The 19748-nt window shown below is 42.9% G+C and overlaps 1 protein-coding gene across 9 annotated transcripts in view; it reads right to left on the reverse strand.

Moving 5' to 3' along the window:
- Positions 1-19748, reverse strand: part of LOC139245293 (bifunctional heparan sulfate N-deacetylase/N-sulfotransferase 4-like) — a 976369-nt gene that overhangs the window by 127063 nt on the left and 829558 nt on the right. For 8 of the 9 annotated variants that reach the window (XM_070871150.1, XM_070871145.1, XM_070871157.1 and 5 more), the window contains one exon: positions 9776-9904. The exons of the other annotated variant lie outside the window; for it this stretch is intronic. In XM_070871150.1, coding sequence (XP_070727251.1) covers positions 9776-9904 — 129 coding nt within the window. The remainder of the gene's footprint in view (positions 1-9775; positions 9905-19748) is intronic. 9 annotated transcript variants of the gene reach the window in all.

Genomic DNA, 19748 nt, shown 5'->3' on the forward strand with positions numbered 1-19748 from the left:
GAAAAGAGCTAGCTATGTTAAAATAGAGCACAATAAAACATGTTATCTTGGGGCAGTATAAGAGGTAATTAAACCCCCTAAGGGGAAACTGGGGCAGAAGTGCTCAGCCATTCCAGTGGACTTCATAACTGATGGAAGTGCGATGGAATGGCTGGAATCCAGATATACTGGGTCTCAGACCTGTCCCTCAGATTCCTGTGCCCTTCTTTGTGGGCAGACCCTCCACCTATCCCAAACAAGGCTACTGATATGGAGGGGGCAGGGCCAATGAGAGGAACTCCCATTGGGGAATTCCCATATTCTCAGCCTCTCAGAGGCCAAATGCATATTTGAAGGCCAGTAGAGTGAGAAAGGGATTCGCTATCGCCCATTTAGCAATGTGGTTGAAGACTAATTTCAATCTGTCACTATCTTGTATATGAAAAAAACTATCGGCAGTTTACTAGTATGCTTATAAAAGGGCTTATTATTTCCTTTTCTATTATCTATTAGGCTTTTTGCACATTCCTTTTAACCCTTCTAATTTTTATTTTTATCTCCTCCCAACACTTTCTATATTCCTCATGACTTTAATTTGTATTGTTAGCCCTATTTTTATGATATGTTATCCATTTAAGTCACAATTAAGTTTTAACCTCTCTTTTTTGTCTACAAAACTCTCTCCTTTCTGCACTCCTATTTACCTTATAGGAATATGTTTATTTTCTACACTATCCATCTGAGATTTGAAGATTTCTCACTGCTCTATTTGCTAACTTTCCTGCCCAGTTAATTTGGGCTAGACTTGTCTTATCTCACTGAACTTTGTCTTTCAGTACCCTTCTCCCGACTCTTCATTATCCTTTACTATTTTCACATTGAATTTAACTATGTTTCCCAATTGTTCTCCTATTTTCACCAATTATTTGTCCTATTTCTTTTCTCAGAACTAAATTTAGCAATTCTTTTTCCTTGTTGGATTCGATACATACTGATTTAGGAAGCAGCCTTGGGTGCATTCTAATAGCTGTTCCCCACAACAAATGGAAAGAGTGTGTTCCATAAACATACTAAGCAACTAAGTGTAACTGGATTATTGTGTCACTTGTGTCTGATATTGTGACAAACCTGGTAACACGTGTTCTACCTCTCTTAACAAAAAAAAACATTGCTCAAGACATTTCCATGGCACTTCTTTATTCTTTTTGTTCCATTATCTTTAACTTCTACTCAACTGAAAGAATAACCTGTAAAAGGTTAATAGTTAATTTTCTTTCAGTATCCATTTTAGTCTCTTGCATGGTCTTTCAGGAGAGATGGTGACTCCATTGCTCCAGCACAGCTGCATGTGTACCATTCCACAGCTTGTGTCAGACAGAGTGGTTGTATTTGTTAACAGTGCTGCTCTTTTACTCTGCAGTCACTGTTGATTGATGAATTGCTATACTCTGCCACTGACGGGATGTGGTTGGACTCATTGGATCAATAGCTACGGAATATACTAGACATTTTGTTCTCTAGCGGCAGTCAATGGCAGGTTAGCTCAGACCTGTCGCTTTTCCTATCTCTGGAACTCTGGAGTCTCGTTCATGACAACTCTAATTCAATCATTAGTGCACAAAGCATCCCGAAGCAACCCAGGCTGCAATTTTTGGAAAGACTTACTTTGTACTTGCTTCTGTAACTCCTAGTCCTCGTTTGCAACAAGACACCGACCTTGTAATATAGCAGACTAATTAAAGATACATGACTTCAAAATCTAATAAGTTGCCTTTGGACCATGATGGAAGAAACTAAAAAGCAATCAACATGTAGCCCACAGACTAATGATGGCTCTGTGCCTGGCGTGTAAGTCTCCCTGCTTCTTGATCTTAAGATGTAATTTTCACTTTTTTCCCTTGAAAGTGTCTTTCTCTACCTTAAGGGATAGATCTGCTGCTGTGTAAATAAGCCAGCACTTCATTTATGAAGCAGTTATGTTGCCTCTAGTTCCACTATATTACCAGATATTTTTCAACAAAGCTCAAACAAGTACATGACTTGATCCCTTCTGTTCATTCATATTAGAACGGTTTAGTGAAGAAAGAAAGAAAGCATGTTGCACAACCACAGGATATCCCAAAGTGCTTTACAGCAAATTAAGTACTTTTTTTGAAGAGACACTGGGGCCAAAATTGCCCTCAGCGGGAAATTGGGGAGGGCACTTTGATTTATCCATAAATTTACCGCCCGGCAGGAGTCAAAGGGAAGAGCTGGAAAATTCTGACACCTCCTCTCAGCGCTTTGGGACGCTGCGCTGTTTGAGGCGGTATTGGGGCGGGTTCGGGTCAAGAGCGGGGCGGTGATGATGTCAGCGCTACGCAGACATACCATGTCGTGCTGACGTGTCGTAACTTTCCTCCCCTTCAATTAAAGGGGAGGGAGGTTGCGAGGCCTACGTGGAGCCCACTGGGCCACCAGGGAGGGGTTCGGCTGTTCCCACCGCCCCCGATCCAGGGGCAATTGCGAATGGGTTGGCCCCCGCAAATTTGTGAATGGCTAATATGTGACTTCATTTGCAAGGCTTCACTAGCAGCACATAGCCTTGCTATTGGATAAGCGCGGATCATGAAATCAGGCTTGCAGGCACCTCGGTCCAATTTGCTATCTGCTCTATTTTGCTCCAAGGAAAAAGCTAGGCACTGCTGTAGTGTAGCACTAGCACAATTTAAATAATAAAGTACATTTAAATAGGCCCCACACTGAATTCCATGTTGTTGTGGCTGGCTTTGTCCATACAAAATGGGCTCAAGACAACTTCACTGGTCTGCCCTGCAGAAGGAGGCTCTTTGAAGCCATCAATTCCAAAGTTGGCAGAAAATTTTATCTGTTTTTTTTCAGTGGGCATTTATTTTTGGCTGCATTGTGCTTGCTATATTGATTTATGTTACTCTGGATGCCTGCATTTCTGCATTTATTGTCTTTTATTTGCAATAGTTTCCCAACAATATTCTTGGTTTCAGTCTCAGTTAAACTTGCAGAAAATAAAATGCTGAAGATGGGAATGCCCTATTGAACTCAATGATTTAGATGAAGAAGAAGAGTTCACTGAGTATCTGCTTGGCTCAGAGGTAGTACTGGCACATTGGAGTCAGAAGTTTGTGGGTTCAATCTCCAGTACATGACATGAGCATGTGATCTACGCTGACAATTCAGAGGTGCTGTTCAGTTGGATGTAAAATGTCCTCAGCACTATTTCATTGAAGAGCGGGAAGCTCTCCCAGTGTCCTAGTCAACATTTGTCCCTTAACTGACATCACCAAAGATTGTTTATCTCATTGCTGTTTGTAGGATCCTGTAGTGTGTAATTTGGTTGCTGCATTTGTCTGCATAACAATGACTACACTGCAAAAGTAATTCTTGGCTATGAAGCACTATGGGTCATCCTGAGGTAATGAAATTGGCTATATAAATGAAAATCCCTTCTTTATGAAGGGATAGAAAAGATAGGTGCCACTACATCTACAGCATGATGTTGACAGCCATTATTATCCAAAGACGTACATCACAGGGGTGCTTCTTCCTCTATTTGTGAAGACTAGTATGGCCGGCGCTTTTGTCTCTTTTCCCATCGAATGCATCAGCCAATGGCTCAGTGGTAGCATTCTCGCCTCTGAGTCAGAAGGTGGTAGGTTCAAGTCCCACTTCAGTGACTTAAGCACAAAAATATAGGCCAACACTCAATGCAGTTCTGAGAGAGTGCTGCACTGTCGAACGTGCCATTGGTTGGTGTTAAACCAAGGCCGTGCCTGCTCTCAGATGGACGTAAAAGATCCCATGGCACTATTTCAAAGATGAGCAGGGAGCTATCCCCAGTGTCCTGGCTAATATTTATCACTAAAATAGATTATCTGGTCATTATCACATTTCTGTTTGTGGGAGCAAATTGGTTGTCACGTCTCCTACATTACAACAGTGACTATACTTCAAAAAAAAAATTGTCTGTAAAGCACTTTGGGACATCCGGTGGTCATGAAAGGCGCTATATAAATGCAAGACATTATTTCTTTTTGAATAGTATGACATAGCTGCTCAATCCAATCACACTACTGCAAAATACAAGAGATCATTAATGACTGTCATGTACCCAACCTAAAGCCCATTCTGAGTGTCAGTAAGGGGCCACATTTGTGTTACACTGGTTTGATGTGTGAAGCCCTTGGAAGACATGAATGTGACCAGGCATTCAATTGTACATTGTAGCTTGAATGTGTGCCCTGCTTAAATATTAGAATGCATGAGATGCAATAAAAGAACTGCAAGGTGATATGACGATTTGGCACACGTGATCAATGAATATGAAAAAAATTGGGAGACGCCTTGTGGCATGAAATCCAGAACTATCTACCTGGTACATAGGATGGTTGAGTACTCTTACTTTGCCAAGTTCCTTAAAGTATATTATTTTCTCTCATATCTGTTTCTGCTTCCTGCAGTCCTGCGCTAATCATGATAGGTCTGCAGAATAAGTGCCTTTGTCTCCCGGGAGAACCTGATAACCATAGACAGTACTTCCAAGAACTGAAATTCCTTCCTGCCCTCACGAACAATGGAGCAAAATGAAAGACAAATGCTACCAGTGTCAGAAACTGGTTTTGGTACTTCAAAAACCAAGCTAGGACAGTTTATGAATAATTTTCCACCTTTTTGCACCTGGCTGGAAGCCTTGTTCAGCATTAAATGGTCAGAAAATGATGAGCATGGCATCCCCCAAACTTCTGATATGTATTCCCAGCTAAGAGCTCAAACTCAGATAATTACCCCTTTCAAATGTGAGGTATACACAGAGATGTTCTGTGCCACAAATTGGAAAGTTTTGATGATTATTTTATAACATAGGTAACAGTGAAAAATTATCCATTGATAGTGAATAAAGCTTTATATGAGAGAAACACAGGGATATCTGTGATTATCGGACTCTCCCAGGAGACAAAGAGCGATTTCATGGTCCCGCCACAGTGACAGAATTGCTGACCCTCGTGCACAACTAGCCCAGTGTCCTAATCTTGGCCAAGATTGAGGGGTCAAGTGCACATTGACCCAGGTACAAGGGTGCAGGGCACAGACAGAGAGATTGCTGGAAAAAAATACTTAAATGGATGCAGCCACTTAAAGATAGTTGGCAGGTTGGAGGGGCAAGGAGGCAAAAATTATTTCAGAAAGGCTGAAAATACTTTTTAAATGGGAAGTGCTGTGACTAGCAGTTATTTTTGATATATATATGCCAGCTAAAATGGCCTTTAAATGGTCACAATGTATTGCACCACTGCTTTTGTCAGCTGCTGTAGGTTGTTTTTGTTTTGATGAATAGGTCGATAAGTGAGTATTGTGTACTGAAAATGGTCAAAGGATGTTTGGATGACCAGCTTATTTTAATTTAAAATGGGAATGTTTAAATGGCACTGACATGTTTTCTTTACATACATTTGGAGAGGCATCTACTTGGGAGTTAAAGGCAATCGTATTACTTGGCATGAGTGGTCATTTTAGCAATCAGCATCATCTCTAAACCTATTTATTTTTTTACTTTACTCTCTGTCCAATTAATTCCTGTTGTGGTGTGGATTCATTTATATAACCTCTTTAAGCAGGGCCAGTTCAAACCAGAGACCCCGCTACAGTCACAATCAGCACCACTCTGTGAACCTCAGGAAGAAGCATGACTCCTGTCAGACATATACAAACCACATTTGTTTTCACATGCTCCAACCCCCTTCCCAACTGATTAATTCCCAGGGCACTTTATTCATTCCACAGCCTATAACAACAATATGCATTTATATAGTGCCTTTAACATACTAAAACGTCCCAAGATTTTTCACAGGAGTGTAATAAGACAAAAATTGATATTGAGCCAAAGAAAGAGATATTAGGATAGGTGACTAAAAGCTTGGTCAAAGTGGTAGATTTTAAACAGCATCTTAAAAGAGGGGAGTGAAGTGGTGAGACCGAGAGTTTTAGGAAAGGATTCCAGAGTTTAGGGTCTAAATTGCTGAAGGCATGGCCACCAATAGTGCGGTGAATGAAATGGGGGAGGCACAAGAGGCCAGAGTTTGAGGAACGCAGAGTTCTTAGAGGGGTGTATGGCTGGAGGAAGTTACAGAGATAGGGAGAGATTTAAACACGAGGATGAGAATTTTAAAATCAAGGAGAGCCAATGTAGGTCAGTGCAGATAGGGGTGATGGGTGAACAGGACTTGGTATCACTTAGAATACAGGCAGCAGAGGTTTGGATGAACTCAATTTATGGAGGGTGGAAGATAGGAGGCCAGCCAAGAGTGTATTAGAATAAGACTGCAGCGGTTCAAGAAGGTGGCTCAGCACCACCTTCTCAGGGGCAATTATGGATGGGCAATAAATACTGGCCTTGCCAGCCGCGTCCAAATCCCATGAATGAATTTTTAAGAAGCCAAGTCTGGGGGGTAACAAAAGCATGGATGCGGGTTTTAATAGCAGATGGACTAAGGCAAGGCAGAGATGGGTGATATTACAGAGGTGGAAGTAGGCGGTCTTGATGGAGAAGATATGGGGTCAGAAGTTCAGCTCAGAGTCAAATAGGATGACGAAATTGTGAACAGTCTGGTTCAGCCTGAGATAGTGGCCAGAGAGCAGGATGGAATAGGTGACTAGTCAATGGAGTTTATGGTGGGGGCCAAAGACAATGGCTTCAGTCTTCCCAATGTTTAGTTGGAGAAAATTTTGGCCCACCCAGGACTGGACAGATGCAGTGAAGGTGTCAAGAGAGGTACAGTTGGGTATAATCACCATACAAGTGGAATCTGACTTCATGTCTTCGGATGATGTCACTGAGGGGCAACATGTAGAAGATAAATAGGAGGGCACAAAGAATAGAGCCCTGGAGAACTCCAAATGTAATGGTGAAGGACAGGAAGAGAAGATTCGCCATTGCAGGAGATTCTATTGTTACAACTGGATATCTGAGAGTGTAACCAGGCGAGAGAAGTCTCACTCAGCTAGACATTGGAGGAGAGGCGTTGGAAGAGGATGGTTTGGTCAACCATGTCAAATCCAGCAGACATGTTTGAGAAGAATGAGACGAGATAGTGCTCCATGGTCAAGGTCACAGAGGATATAATTTGTGAATTAAATTAAGCCTATGGTTTAAAGGGATAGTGGCAGAGTGGATATGAAATTGATAAAGGGATAGAAGGCAGAGAGTAGTGGTGAACATTTCTTTTTCAGACTGGAGGTAAGTGTACAGTGATGTTCCCCAGGGTTTGGTATTAGGTCCATTGCTCTTTTTAATGACCTGGACTTGGGTATACAGTGCATAATTTCAATGTTTGCAGATGACACAAAGCTCGGGTATGTAGTAAACAGTGAGAAGGATAGTAGCAGATGTCAAGAGGACATAGACAGCCTCATGAAATTGGCAGATACATGGCAGATGAAATTTAATGCAGAGAACTATAAAATGATGCATTTTCGAAAGAAGAATGAGAAGAGGCAATATAAACTGAAAGGTACAATTTTAAATGAAGAGCAGGAACAGAAAAATCTGGGGGTTTATGTCATGTATGTAACCACAATGTAACAACACTGTATTACTGTATACACACAACCTAGATGCACACCTTGACCACAAAGGGTGAACTTGTGGGAGACACTCCTTACCTGATCTCCCAGGTATATAAAGGGAGGTCCCACGCAGGGTCATCACTTGTGGAGTGCTGTGAATAAAGAGTTGAGGTCACAGAGTGACCTTGTCCCTAGAATGTGCCTCATGTGGTTTCATGCAGTAGAGTAAGGACATTAGAGTTTACATACACAAATCTTTGAAGGAGGCAGGACAAATTGATAAGGGTGTTGGAAAAGCATATGGGATCCTTGGATTTATAAATAGAGGCATTGGGGCCAAAATTGCCCTTTTCCTTAAGGCCTCTTTACACCGGAAAGTGGCGGCCACGCTACGGAATACAATGGCCACCAACTTTTCATGTAATGGTCGCCATTATCAAAATTCTGCTCCCATTTTATCCCAGCAGTGACCCGCTCCCACCACCCCCACCGCCCCCCCCCCACCGCTCCGCTGCTGCCGATTGGTATTGTGCATTATCACAGTGTGCACCGCCGGTGAAATTCCGTCGTAAAAATCTTCAGCCCGCCCGGCAGTGCCAAAACCTGTTTTTTCCCAGTGGTCCAGTGAGGCTGAGGCCTTCTGCAATGGTGGTGCAGCCTCCCTTAAAGGGGATGATGCACTGCCGCTGCTGCCATGTTGTTTTTGTCAGCCGACTGCCATGTTAGCCCGACAATTATGCCCCCGGGTTCGGCCAAGCCACCAACAGGCAGCCTTGCAATCTCTCTTGGGTCCTAGACTGCTGGCCTGGCCGAAACCATCCCTGGTGGCCCAATGGGCTGAAGTTTTAAGATCGCGGAGGCTCTCCCCTTTAAATGAAGGGGAGAGCAATGGTGACACAGCACCGTGATGATGTCATCGCGCCGGCCATTCCGCACCGCCCCCAACTTCTGTCCCTCTAATATTGCCACCACTGAATAACTGCCCCCATTAAGAGCGACTTCCGGATCAGAATGAAAAAAAACAAGAGTGAAATGTCGTTCAAAAGGTGACCTCAACCACCGGGGCGGTAAAAACCATTGAAACCGGGTGCGTGCGCTCTGTTTCGGGCGGGGGGCATTTTCGGCCCCATAAAGTACAAAAGCAAGGAAGTTATGCAAATCTTTTCAAAATCATAAACTGGAGTATTGTGTCCAGTTCTGGGCACCACACTTGAGGAAATATGTCTAGGCAGAAGGTGCAGAGGAGATTTACTAGAATGGTATCAGGGATGAGAGACTTCAGTTCTGTGGAGAGGTTAGCAAAGCTGCCATTGTTCTCTTTAGAGCAGAGAAGGTTAAGTGGCGATTTAATAGAGGAGTTCAAAATGTTGAGGTGCTTTGATAGAGTACAGAGGGAGGAACTGTTTCCACTGGCAGGAGGATAGGTAATCAGATGGCACAGATTTATGGTAATTGGAAAAAGAACCAGAGGAGAGATTAGGAGCCATTTTATTTACGCAGCGAGTTGTTATGATCTGGAATGTATTGCTTGAAAGGGTGGTGGAAACAGATTCAATAGTAACTTTCAAAATGTAATTGGATAAATACTTGAAAGGGAAAAATTGGTAGGGTTAGAAGGAAAGGGCTGGGGTGTGGGACTAATTGGATAGCTCTTTCAAACAGCTGGCACAGGCGCAATGGGCTGAATGGCCTTCTGCTGTGCTGTATGATTTTATGATTCATTTCAATGCATTGGCAAGGGCAGAAACCCGATTCCAGAGATTCAAACATGGAGTTGCAGGAAAGATGGACATGGATTTTGAAAGCAACAACATGTTCAGCACGTTCAAGAGCTTTGGAGAGGAAAGGGAGGTTGAAGAAGGATTGAGGGGGTCAAAGTTGTTTTTTTGAGAAGGGGGTGATGACAGAAGATTTGAAAGTAGGGGGTGGGGAGGGGGACCATGGCGAAACAGTACCTGAAGAGAGGGAAGTGTTTACAATATCTGCGAGCATGGGGCCCAGGAAGGGAAATTGGGTGGTCAGTAGCTGAGCAGGTATAGGGTCAAGAGAGCAGGACGTGGGTGTCATTGATAAGATGAACTCGGAGAGTGCATGAGGGAAGATAAGAGAGAAACTAGAGGAAGATGCGGGTTCAGGGCAGGGGGGAGAACTTTGGGAGGAGCCTAAATTCTCTTTGCCATCACTAATGTTCACAACTATAGATAGTTCAAACACTTACTGGATTAAGAAGAACAGTGAGAAAAAGTTCTCCTCCCCTGATGCTTTTGTCCAGTTCTCTTGGGCCTCCGGGGTACTCCTTGTAGAATATAGTATGGGTGAAAAGGCCACAGGTTTGACGTGGGAGTACCTGAAGCAATAAGATTTTTTTAAAGTATATATTTGAGCAGGTTTTCCTCAAAGCAGTATCTTACACAAAGTAGAATAAATTGGAGAAAAACAGACAATGGACTGTTGAGATTTCAATTTAAAAAGGCCTTCGGAAAGCAGTGGGAAATGTCAAGTAACTGTTTTGCTCTTTAGTTCTTTTTACCTACTTCTGGAGCTGCGGTGGCAACAGTAATTCCTTATATATGTCCTTGGGTCTTCCAGATACTGACAGCTTGGTACAAAATAGCTTATTTCATTATTCCATTCTAATAACATTGGAAAGTTTTTATTGTAATTCAATAAACCGTTAGCGAAATTTTGTTTGCTTGACAAGCTCTTTCTGCTATCAGGAGCTGGTCAACTGAATGTTAAATTGACTGACAGTTTCATCAAATGGGAAAAACAGTCAGTTCAAGTTCAGTTGCATTAAACAACTAGCTCAGCTGAAATGACTGCATTTCCGATATGGATTCCAAGGCTGCCTAATATAATAAAGCTTCTGCATTCTGTGCTTTTCAGGTTGAAATTCCAACCTTAAATTTTTCAGAAAAGGAAAAGAAATTACGTTGCTGAGGTAGCTTTTTTTTTTGGATTGAACTGGAGCAATTATTCTTCTCCTACAGGTACTGACATACTGAGGTAGAGTTCCAAAACTACTGGCCACCCTTTGGAACCTCACAGAATCATAGAAATTTACAGCAAGGAAGGAGGCCCTTCGGCCCATCGTGTCCGCGCCGACCAACAAAGAACTATCCAGCCTAATCCCACTTTCCAGCTCTTGGTCCGTAGCCCTGTAGGTTACGACACTTCAAGTGCACATCCAAGTACTTTTTAAATGTGGTGAGGGTTTCTGCCTCTACCACCCTTTCAGGCAGTGAATTCCAGACCACTCCCCCACCTTCTGGGTAAAAAAACCTCCCCTCAAATCCCTTCTACCAATTACTTTAAATCTATGCCCCCTGATTGTTGACCACTCTGTTAAGGAAATTAGGTCCTTCTTATCCACCCTATCTAGGCCCCGCATAACTTTATTCACCTCAAAATGTCTCCCCTCAGCCTCCTCTGTTCCAAAGAAAACAAATGCAGCCTATCCAATTTTTCCTCATAGCTAAAATTCTCCAGTCCAGGAAACATTCCTGTAAATCTCCTCTGCACCCTTTCCAGTGCAATCACATCTTTCCTGTAATGTGGTGACCAGAACTGCCTGCAGTACTCTAGCTGTGGCGTAACTAGTGTTTTATACAGTTCAAGCATAACATTCCTGCTCTTATATTTTAAGCCTCGGCTAATAAAAACAAGTATCCAATTTGCCACCTACCTGTCCTGCTACCTTCAGGGATCTGTAGGCATGCACTCCAAGGTCCCTCTGTTCTTTTACATTTCTCAGTGTCCTACAATTTATTATGTATTTCCTTGCCTTTTTAGCCCTTTCCAAATGCATTATCTCACACTTCTCTGGATTGAATTCCATTTGCTACTGTTCTGCCCACCTGACCGGTCTATTGCTATCTTCCTGCACTTCGCAGCTTTCTTCTTCGTTATCAACCACACGGCCAATTTTTGTATCCTCTGCAAACTTTGTAATCATACTCCCTACATTCGTCTAAATCATTGATATATACCACAAAAAGCAAGGGACCTAGTACTGAACCCTGCAGAACTCCACTGGAAACAGCCTTCCAGTCACAAAAACACCTAGCAACCATTACCCTTTGCTTCTTGCCGCTAAGCCAATTTTGAATCCAACTTGCCACTTTGCCTTGGATCCCATGGGCTTTTACTTTCGTGACCAGTCTGCCATGTGGAACCTTATCAAAAGCCTTGCTAAAATCCATATACACTACATAAAATGCACTACCCTCATCAACCCTCCTTGTTGACTCCTCAAAAAATTCAATCCAGTTAGTCAGATACGAACTTCCCTTAACAAATCCATGCTGACTATCCTTGATTAATCCATGTCTTTCTAAATGAAGATTTATCCTGTCCCTCAGGATATTTCCCAATAATTTTCCCACCACCGAGGTTAGGCTGATTGGCCTGTAATTACTCGGTCTATCCCTTTCTCCCTTTTTAAACAAAGGTACAACATAAGAACATAAGAAATAGGAGCAGGACTAGGCCATACAGACCCTCGAACCTGCTCTGCCATTCAATACGATCATGGCTGATCCGATCAAGGATTCAGCTCCATTTCCCTGCCCACTCCCCATAACCCCTTATTCCATTATCTTTTAAGAAACTGTCTATTTCTGTCTGAAATTTACTCAATGTCCCAGCTTCCACAGCTCTGAGGCAGCAAATTACACAGATTTATAACCCTCTGAGAGAAGAAATTTCTCCTCATCTCAGTTTTAAATGGGCAGCCGCTTATTCTAAAATTATGTCCTCTAGTTCTAGTCTCCCGCATCAGTGGAAACATCCTCTCTGCATCCATCTTGTCAAGGCCCTCATAATCTTATATGTTTCGATAAGATCACCTCTCATTCTTCTGAATTCCAATGAGCAGAGGCCCAACCTCCTCAACCTGTCCTCATAAGTCAACCTCCTCATCTCCAGAATCAACCTAGTGAACATTCTCTGAACTGCCTCCAAAGCAAGTATATCCTTTCGTAAATATGGAAACCAAAACTGCATGCAGTATTCCAGATATGGCCTCACCAATACCCTGTATAACTGCTTTTGTATTCCATCCCCTTTGCAATAAAGGCCAAGATTCCATTCCTGATCGCTTGCTGTATCTGCATGCTAACATTTTGTGTTTCATGCACAAGTACCCCTAGGTACTGCAGCACTTTGCAATCTAGCTCCATTTAAATAATAACTTGCTCTTTGATTTTTGCTGTCAAAGTGCATGACCTCACACTTTCCAACATTATACTCTATCTGCCAAAATTTTGCCCACTCACTTAGCCTGTCTATGTCTTTTTGCAGATTTTTTGTGTCCTCCTCACACATTGCTTTTCCTCCCATCTTTGTATCGTCAGCAAACTTGGCTACATTACACTTGGTCCCTTCTTCCAAGTCATTAATATAGATAATAAATAGTTAGGGTCCCAACACTGATCCCTGCGGCACCCCACTAGTTACTGATTGCCAACCCGAGAATGAACTATTTATCCCAACTCTCTGTTTTCTGTTAGTTAGCCAATCCTCTATCCATGCTAATATATTACCCCCAACCCCGTGAACATTTATCTTGTGCAATAACCTTTTATGTGGCACCTTGTCAAATGTCTTCTTGAAGTCCAAATACACCACATCCACTGGTTCCCCTTTATCCACCCTGTTCGTTACATCCTCAAATAATTCCAGCAAATTTGTCAAACATGACTTCCCCTTCATAAATCCATGCTGACTCTGTCTGACTGAATTATGCTTTTCCAAATATCCTGCTACTGCTTCTTTAATAATGGACTCCAACATTTTCCCAACCACAGATGTTAGGCTAACTGGTCTATAGTTTCCTGTTTTTTGTCTGCCTCCTTTTTTAAATAGGGGCGTTACATTTGCAGTTTTCCAATCATTAGCATCTAAATGACCATTCTTTTATGCAGCGAGCTGTTGTGATCTGGAATGCACTACCTGAACGGGTGGTGGAAGCTGATTCAACAGTAACTTTCAAATGATAATTGGATAAATACTTGAAATGGAAAAATTTGCAGGGCTATAGGGAAAGAGCTAGAATATGGGACTAATTGGATAGCTCTTTCAAAGAACCGGCACTGGCATGATGAGCCGAATGGTCTCCTGGATCCTCTTCTCATCTGATATATATAATGCGACGTGTCCACATAGGTGTACTTTCCAGCAGTGTCCATTGATAAGTGATGAGGAGCCTCAATGCATGGCTGATTTCCCTATTCCTTAACTCAAGGACACTAAAACCAATTGTAATGGTGAGACTCGCTAATTCAGCGCGGAATGTGGATCACCCCTGGGACCTCCCTGATCTGTATGGCTCATTCCCACAGTGGGAAGGGCATTTACTAATTGAACCATTGATGGAGGACCCAAGTTCACATTTTTACAAGAATCAGTTGGTGTTTCAAGACACGGTGTTAATGATCAGAGATTTTGGTGCCCATTGATCTATCAGACAGTCCACTCTTTCATGTTGATTAAATAGGAATTAAATACACAACTTTTCATTATAAGCAGATAGAAGTGTGATTATAACAGGAGCATCACGCCATTCAGTAACATGCTGAATGAATAAAGATATTGGAATTTTAAAAAAAAATTATAAATAGAGTTTTACTACATCTTGATGTGCCTAAAGTGAATTTCAGTGCAACTTAATTTACTGGGAGTCATTCAACTTCTACACAAAATGCATTGTTTAGTTTTAAATGTATAAAATTAACTCAAAGTTGAGCAGGCTATTAGAAAAAAGACTTCATTGAAAAAGAAAATGGGAGTTCAATTCACTATGAGCCCCTTTTACACGATTGACGAAGACCAATTTCACCCGAGGACCTTTAATTAACTCTCAGATCCCTCAATTTCTTTCTGCAATGATTTTTTAAAATCTTGTCACATTCCATTCTAGTGATTATCTGGTTTCATTAAGCTGATTATAAAAATAAATTAAACGATTGTTGTTCCTCCACCCCCAACACCAAATTGGAATAGAAAAATTAAACTATTCCAGACAGTGAAATCTACAAATGCAGCCACTGCTAAGGGGGATTTTCCCTTCACTTTTCACTCACTGAGCATTGGAACACCAAGTCTACGTGGCATGGAGTGGTGAGAGCAATAATATAAATGGGAGACCTGAAGGCAGCTTTAGTTTCCATGCTCATGAAGATTTCATCCAGGTCAATAGGGGGATTGGATGCAATTTATGGATTGGCCACAGCTGGCAGCATTCACCGATTTGACTTACTATTTAGGTCGTGTCCTCAGCCTTGGCTCGTTTAAATTCGATGTAATGCCCTGAGGCTGATGGAATCTTTGACAGACTCCATCAATCCAGCACCTTCATCTATCCCTGTGTTAAACACGCTGATGAACCTTGCACTGTAGCACCGCAACAGTACAAGATACTCAAAGGAAAACCTCATTGGGGGTCAAACAGTTACTGATGCTAACCCCTACCAATATAGTTAACCCTGACTATTGCTTTACAACCAATGTGAAATTCTGATAAAAGAGTTACATCTGGATTGTCAAATCTGAAACCTATTTTTCTATTTCAGATGCTCAAGGACCTGCCCTATATTTCCAGCATTTTCTGCTTTATTTCAGATTTTCCTATACTTGTGGTTTTTTTTCTTTTGATCGACGAAGTAAGGAAACTCTTCCAAAGTAATTCGGAAAAACTGTAGTTCTTCACAATGTGAGTTCCAGTTGTTGTGTTCTATGTTGTATAAATCTACACTACAGACTATATTTTTCAGCTTCTGACTATTTATAAACATCCTATCACTTCTGTTTGAGCCAGCCATGTTGGATTGCATCACTTTAGTTTAGGTCAGGTGATGTCGGCAGACTGGGAATCATTTTGACATTATGCGATAGTGTAAAACAGGTGATATCCAATCACGAGACCATTTTACATCTTTCCCCAAATCGGCTGCTGATTTGCTATCATCCATTTTACACTTTCAAACCAAGTCAATATTCACTGCTTTCTTTTTATCTATTAAATATTGCTTCTCTTTTACTTTCTGAGTTTAGGTTTATCATGATAACTTTTTCCACATAATAATGTATGCATTATAAAGAAATAGAAAATAGTGTGAATCAAGGTGGTCTTGGGATTGAGACAAGCAAGTGATAAACCATAGAATCATAGGGCTGGATATTAACTCGGAGACAGGGAGGGGGCAGGGGGACTGGATTGAGGTCGGGAAACCCAGAAAAATGGGGTTCCATCAAGCCCTGCCGATTTTAATGACAAGACTGGATGAAGATTTTTTGTTTTCATTTCCTAGCCGCAGCCAGCCAGATTGAGAGACTCACTGGCTGTCGGGTAGGTAGGGCTTCTCACTGGCTGTTGGGTGGGTAGGGCTTCAGAACCAGGCCGCAACCGGGGAGCGGAGAAGAGGGAGTGCGGGATCGGGGAGCGGGGGGACAGAGGAAGAATGGGAGTTGTGAGCCAGGGGACAACTCGGAGGCCAGAGCAGGGGTAGGAAGGTCGGGAGTCCTGAGCCAGGCAACATCAGGGACATGGGAGGATGGGGTGATCTGTGTCTGGAGGCCACAAGGAAGATTGCAGGCCAGAGCGGGGGGAAGATTGCAGGGTGAGATTGGAGGCCTTGTGGAGGAGGTCGGAAAGATCGGTGGGGGAGTAGGGTGGGTTGTCCGATTTCGGTGGGTGGATGAACCAGGTAAGCTGGATATAGCAGGTAAGTAGAAAGGCACTTTAGTCATTGGGTTAAATTTAAAATGGTGGTTAAATATGAGGCATGCAGCCTCATTATAATATTTAAATTGACAATCCACCTCCTGCGAACGGGTTGGGTTTCCGCACCCGTCCTGCTTCTGTTCAAACAGAAAGCGGGTGGGTTTGAGCCAGGTTTGGGTCAGGATTCAACATTTTAACATCCCACCCACCCTAATCTGCCCGTTTTTGGGGGTTACAATTCCCCAGAATCATACAGCACTGAAGGAGGCTATTCAACCCATCATGCCTGTGCTAGCTCTTTGAATGAGCTATCCATTTAGTTTCACTTCCCTGCTCTGTAATTTTCCCTGTGATTTTCTCTCCTTCAAATATTTATCCAATTCTCTTTTGAAAATTACTACTAAATCTGCACCCAACACCCTTTCAGGCAGTGCTGTCCAGATCATAACTCACTACTTAAAAATATTCTCCTCATCTCACCTTTAGCTCTTGTGCCAAATATCTTAAATCTGTGTCCTCTGGTTACTGAACCTTCTGCCACTGGGAATATTTTCTCCTCTTTTACGCTATCAAAACCCTTCATGATTTTAAACACCTCTGTTAAATCACCCTTTAATCTTCTCTGCTCTAAGGAGAACCCCAGCTTCTCCAGTCTCTCCACCTAACTGAAGTCCCCCATCCCAGGTATCATTCTAGTAAATCTCCTCTGCACCCTCTCCAAGGCCTTGATATCCTTCCGAAAGCGCAGTGCCCAGAATAGGACACAATACGCCCACCGAGGCCTTGCCAATGATTTATAAAGGTTTAGCGTAACTTCCTTGCTTTTGTACTCTACGCCTCTATTTATAAAGCTGAGGATCCCGTATGCTTTATTTTTTTTACAGCCTTATCAATTTGTCTTGCCACTGTCAAAGATTTATGTACATAAACCCTCAGGTCTCTCTGTCTCGGCATCCCCTTTAAAATAATACAATTGAGTTTACAGTGCCTCTCCTCATTCTTCCTTCCAAAATGCATCACTTCACACTTCTCTGCATTAAACTTCATCTGTTTCTGCCCATTCTACCAGCCTGTCTATGTCCTCTTGAAGTCTGCTACTATCTCCTTCACTATTAACTACTTTTCTGAGTTTTGTGCCATCTACACATTTTTTAATTATCCCTTGTATACCCAACTCCAGGTCATTAATATTTATCAGAAAGAACAATGGTCCGAATACCGACCCCTGTGGGAACACCGCTATTCTCCCCAATCTGAAAAACAACCATTTACCTCTGCTCTCTATCCCTTAGCCAATTTTGTATCAACGCTGCCACTGCCCCTTTAATCCCATAGTTTTCAATTTTGCGAATAAATCTATTATGTGGTACTTTATCAAACGCCTTTTGAAAGTCCAGATACACAACATCACCATCTCTACCTTCATCAGCCCTCTCTGTTACTTCGTCAAAGAACTCAATTAAGTTAGTCAAACATGATTTGCTCTTAATAAATCCATGTTAGCTGCCATTGATTAACACATGTCTTTCCAAGTTCTGTCACAAATTGTTGTCTCTAAAAGTTTCCCCACCATCGACGATATCGCTAACTGTCCAGTAGTGACCTGGGTTATCCATCTCCAATTTTTTGAACAGGGGTGTAACATTTCAACCCTCCAGTCCTCTGGCACCATTCCCCGATCTAAGGAGGATTGGCAGATTGTGGCCCGATCCTCCACTATCTCCACCCTTACTTCCCTCAGTAACCTAGGATGCATCCCATCCGGTCCTGGTAACTTTTCTACTTTGAGCATTACCAACCTTTTAAGTACCTCCTCTTTATCTATTTTTATCCTATTCTAATTCTTTACTATCTCCTCCTTTACTGTGACATTGGCAGCATTCCCCTCTTTAGTGAAGCAGAGGCAAAATATTCATTTAGTACCCCAGCCATGTCCTCTACCTTCACAAGAAGATCTTTTTGGTCCCTAATCAGCCCCTGACATCCTTTGTCTATCCTTTTACTATTTATATACTAATAAAAGACTTCAGTTTTCCCTTTTATGTTACCTGCTAATCTATTCTCATAGACTCTCTTTGCCCTCTTGTATCCTTATCATTTTTCCTCTGCACTTTCCAATGTGTTCCTAACACAGATGAGACTACACACAGGGAGGTTAAAGTAACAGTGACCTCAGTCTTTATTAAGACACTCCAGAGTGAGGAACAGGCCTTAGGAGCCGGCTTATATACAGTGCTCCCAAGGGATGCTGGGATACCTTGGGACTTCAGGCGATGCGTTCCCTGGTGGCGGAATATGGGAGTGCATGCTTTACAGATACACAACATCACTCCACTCCAAAGTCAAAGTGAAAACTATTTACAAGGTGAGGCGGTCAGGAGCCTTTCTTTGCTCAGTGGACTGCCTCGGTATAAATGTCTGTTCTGGTGTGTTGGCTGTGCCCTCGCTGGGCTGGCGTGTTGTTGGCCTTGCAGGGCTGCTGGGTGAGCCAGGCCTTGCTGGGCTGTTGGGCGTGATGGGTTCAATTTCCTGGTCTGGCGTGTTGTCGTTGATCCTTTGGGTGTGGGTTGTGGGTTCGAAAAAGGTAGTGTCTGCTGTGGGTTGTTCAGGGCAGTCTGTGAACCGCAGCCTCGTTTGGTCCAGGTGCTTTCTGCAAATTTGTCCATTGTCTAGTTTGACTACAAACACCCTACTCCCTTCTTTAGCTATCACCGTGCCTGCGATCCACTTGGGACTATGTCATTAGTTTAGCATATACACAGGGTCATTCAGATCAATTTCCCGTGACACAGTGGCGTGACCATCATTTACATTTTGTTGCTGCCGCCTGCTCTCTACCTGATCATGCAGGTTGGGGTGGACCAGCGAGAGTCTGGTTTTAAGTGTCCTTTTCATGAGTAGCTCAGCTGGGGGCACCCCTGTGAGCAAGTGGGGTCTCATGCGGTAGCTGAGCAGTACTCGGGACAGGCGGGTTTGGAGTGAGCCTTCTGTGACTCGTTTAAGGCTCTGTTTGATTGTTTGTACTGCCCACTCTGCCTGCCCATTGGAGGCTGGTTTGAACAGGGCCAAGGTAACATGTTTGACCCTATTGCAGCTCATGAATTCTTTAAATTCGGCACTGGTGAAACATGGCCCGTTGTCACTGACCAGTATGTCAGGCAGGCCGTGGGTGGCAAACATGGCCCTCAGGCTTTCAATGGTGGCGGTGGCGGTGCTTCCTGACATTATTTCACATTCAATCCATTTTGAAAAAGCATCCACCACCACCAGGAACATTTTACCGAGAAACGGGCCCGCATAGTCGACATGGATCCTCAACCATGGTCTGGAGGGCCAGGACCACAAACTTAGTGGTGCCCCTCTGGGCGCGTTGCTCAACTGAGCACACACGCGGCATTGCCGTACACAGGACTATAAGTCAGAGTCGATACCGGGCCACCACACATGGGATCTGGCTATCGCTTTCATC

This window comes from Pristiophorus japonicus, chromosome 2 (genome assembly GCF_044704955.1).
Source record: "Pristiophorus japonicus isolate sPriJap1 chromosome 2, sPriJap1.hap1, whole genome shotgun sequence".
Lineage (NCBI taxonomy): Eukaryota > Metazoa > Chordata > Chondrichthyes > Pristiophoridae > Pristiophorus > Pristiophorus japonicus.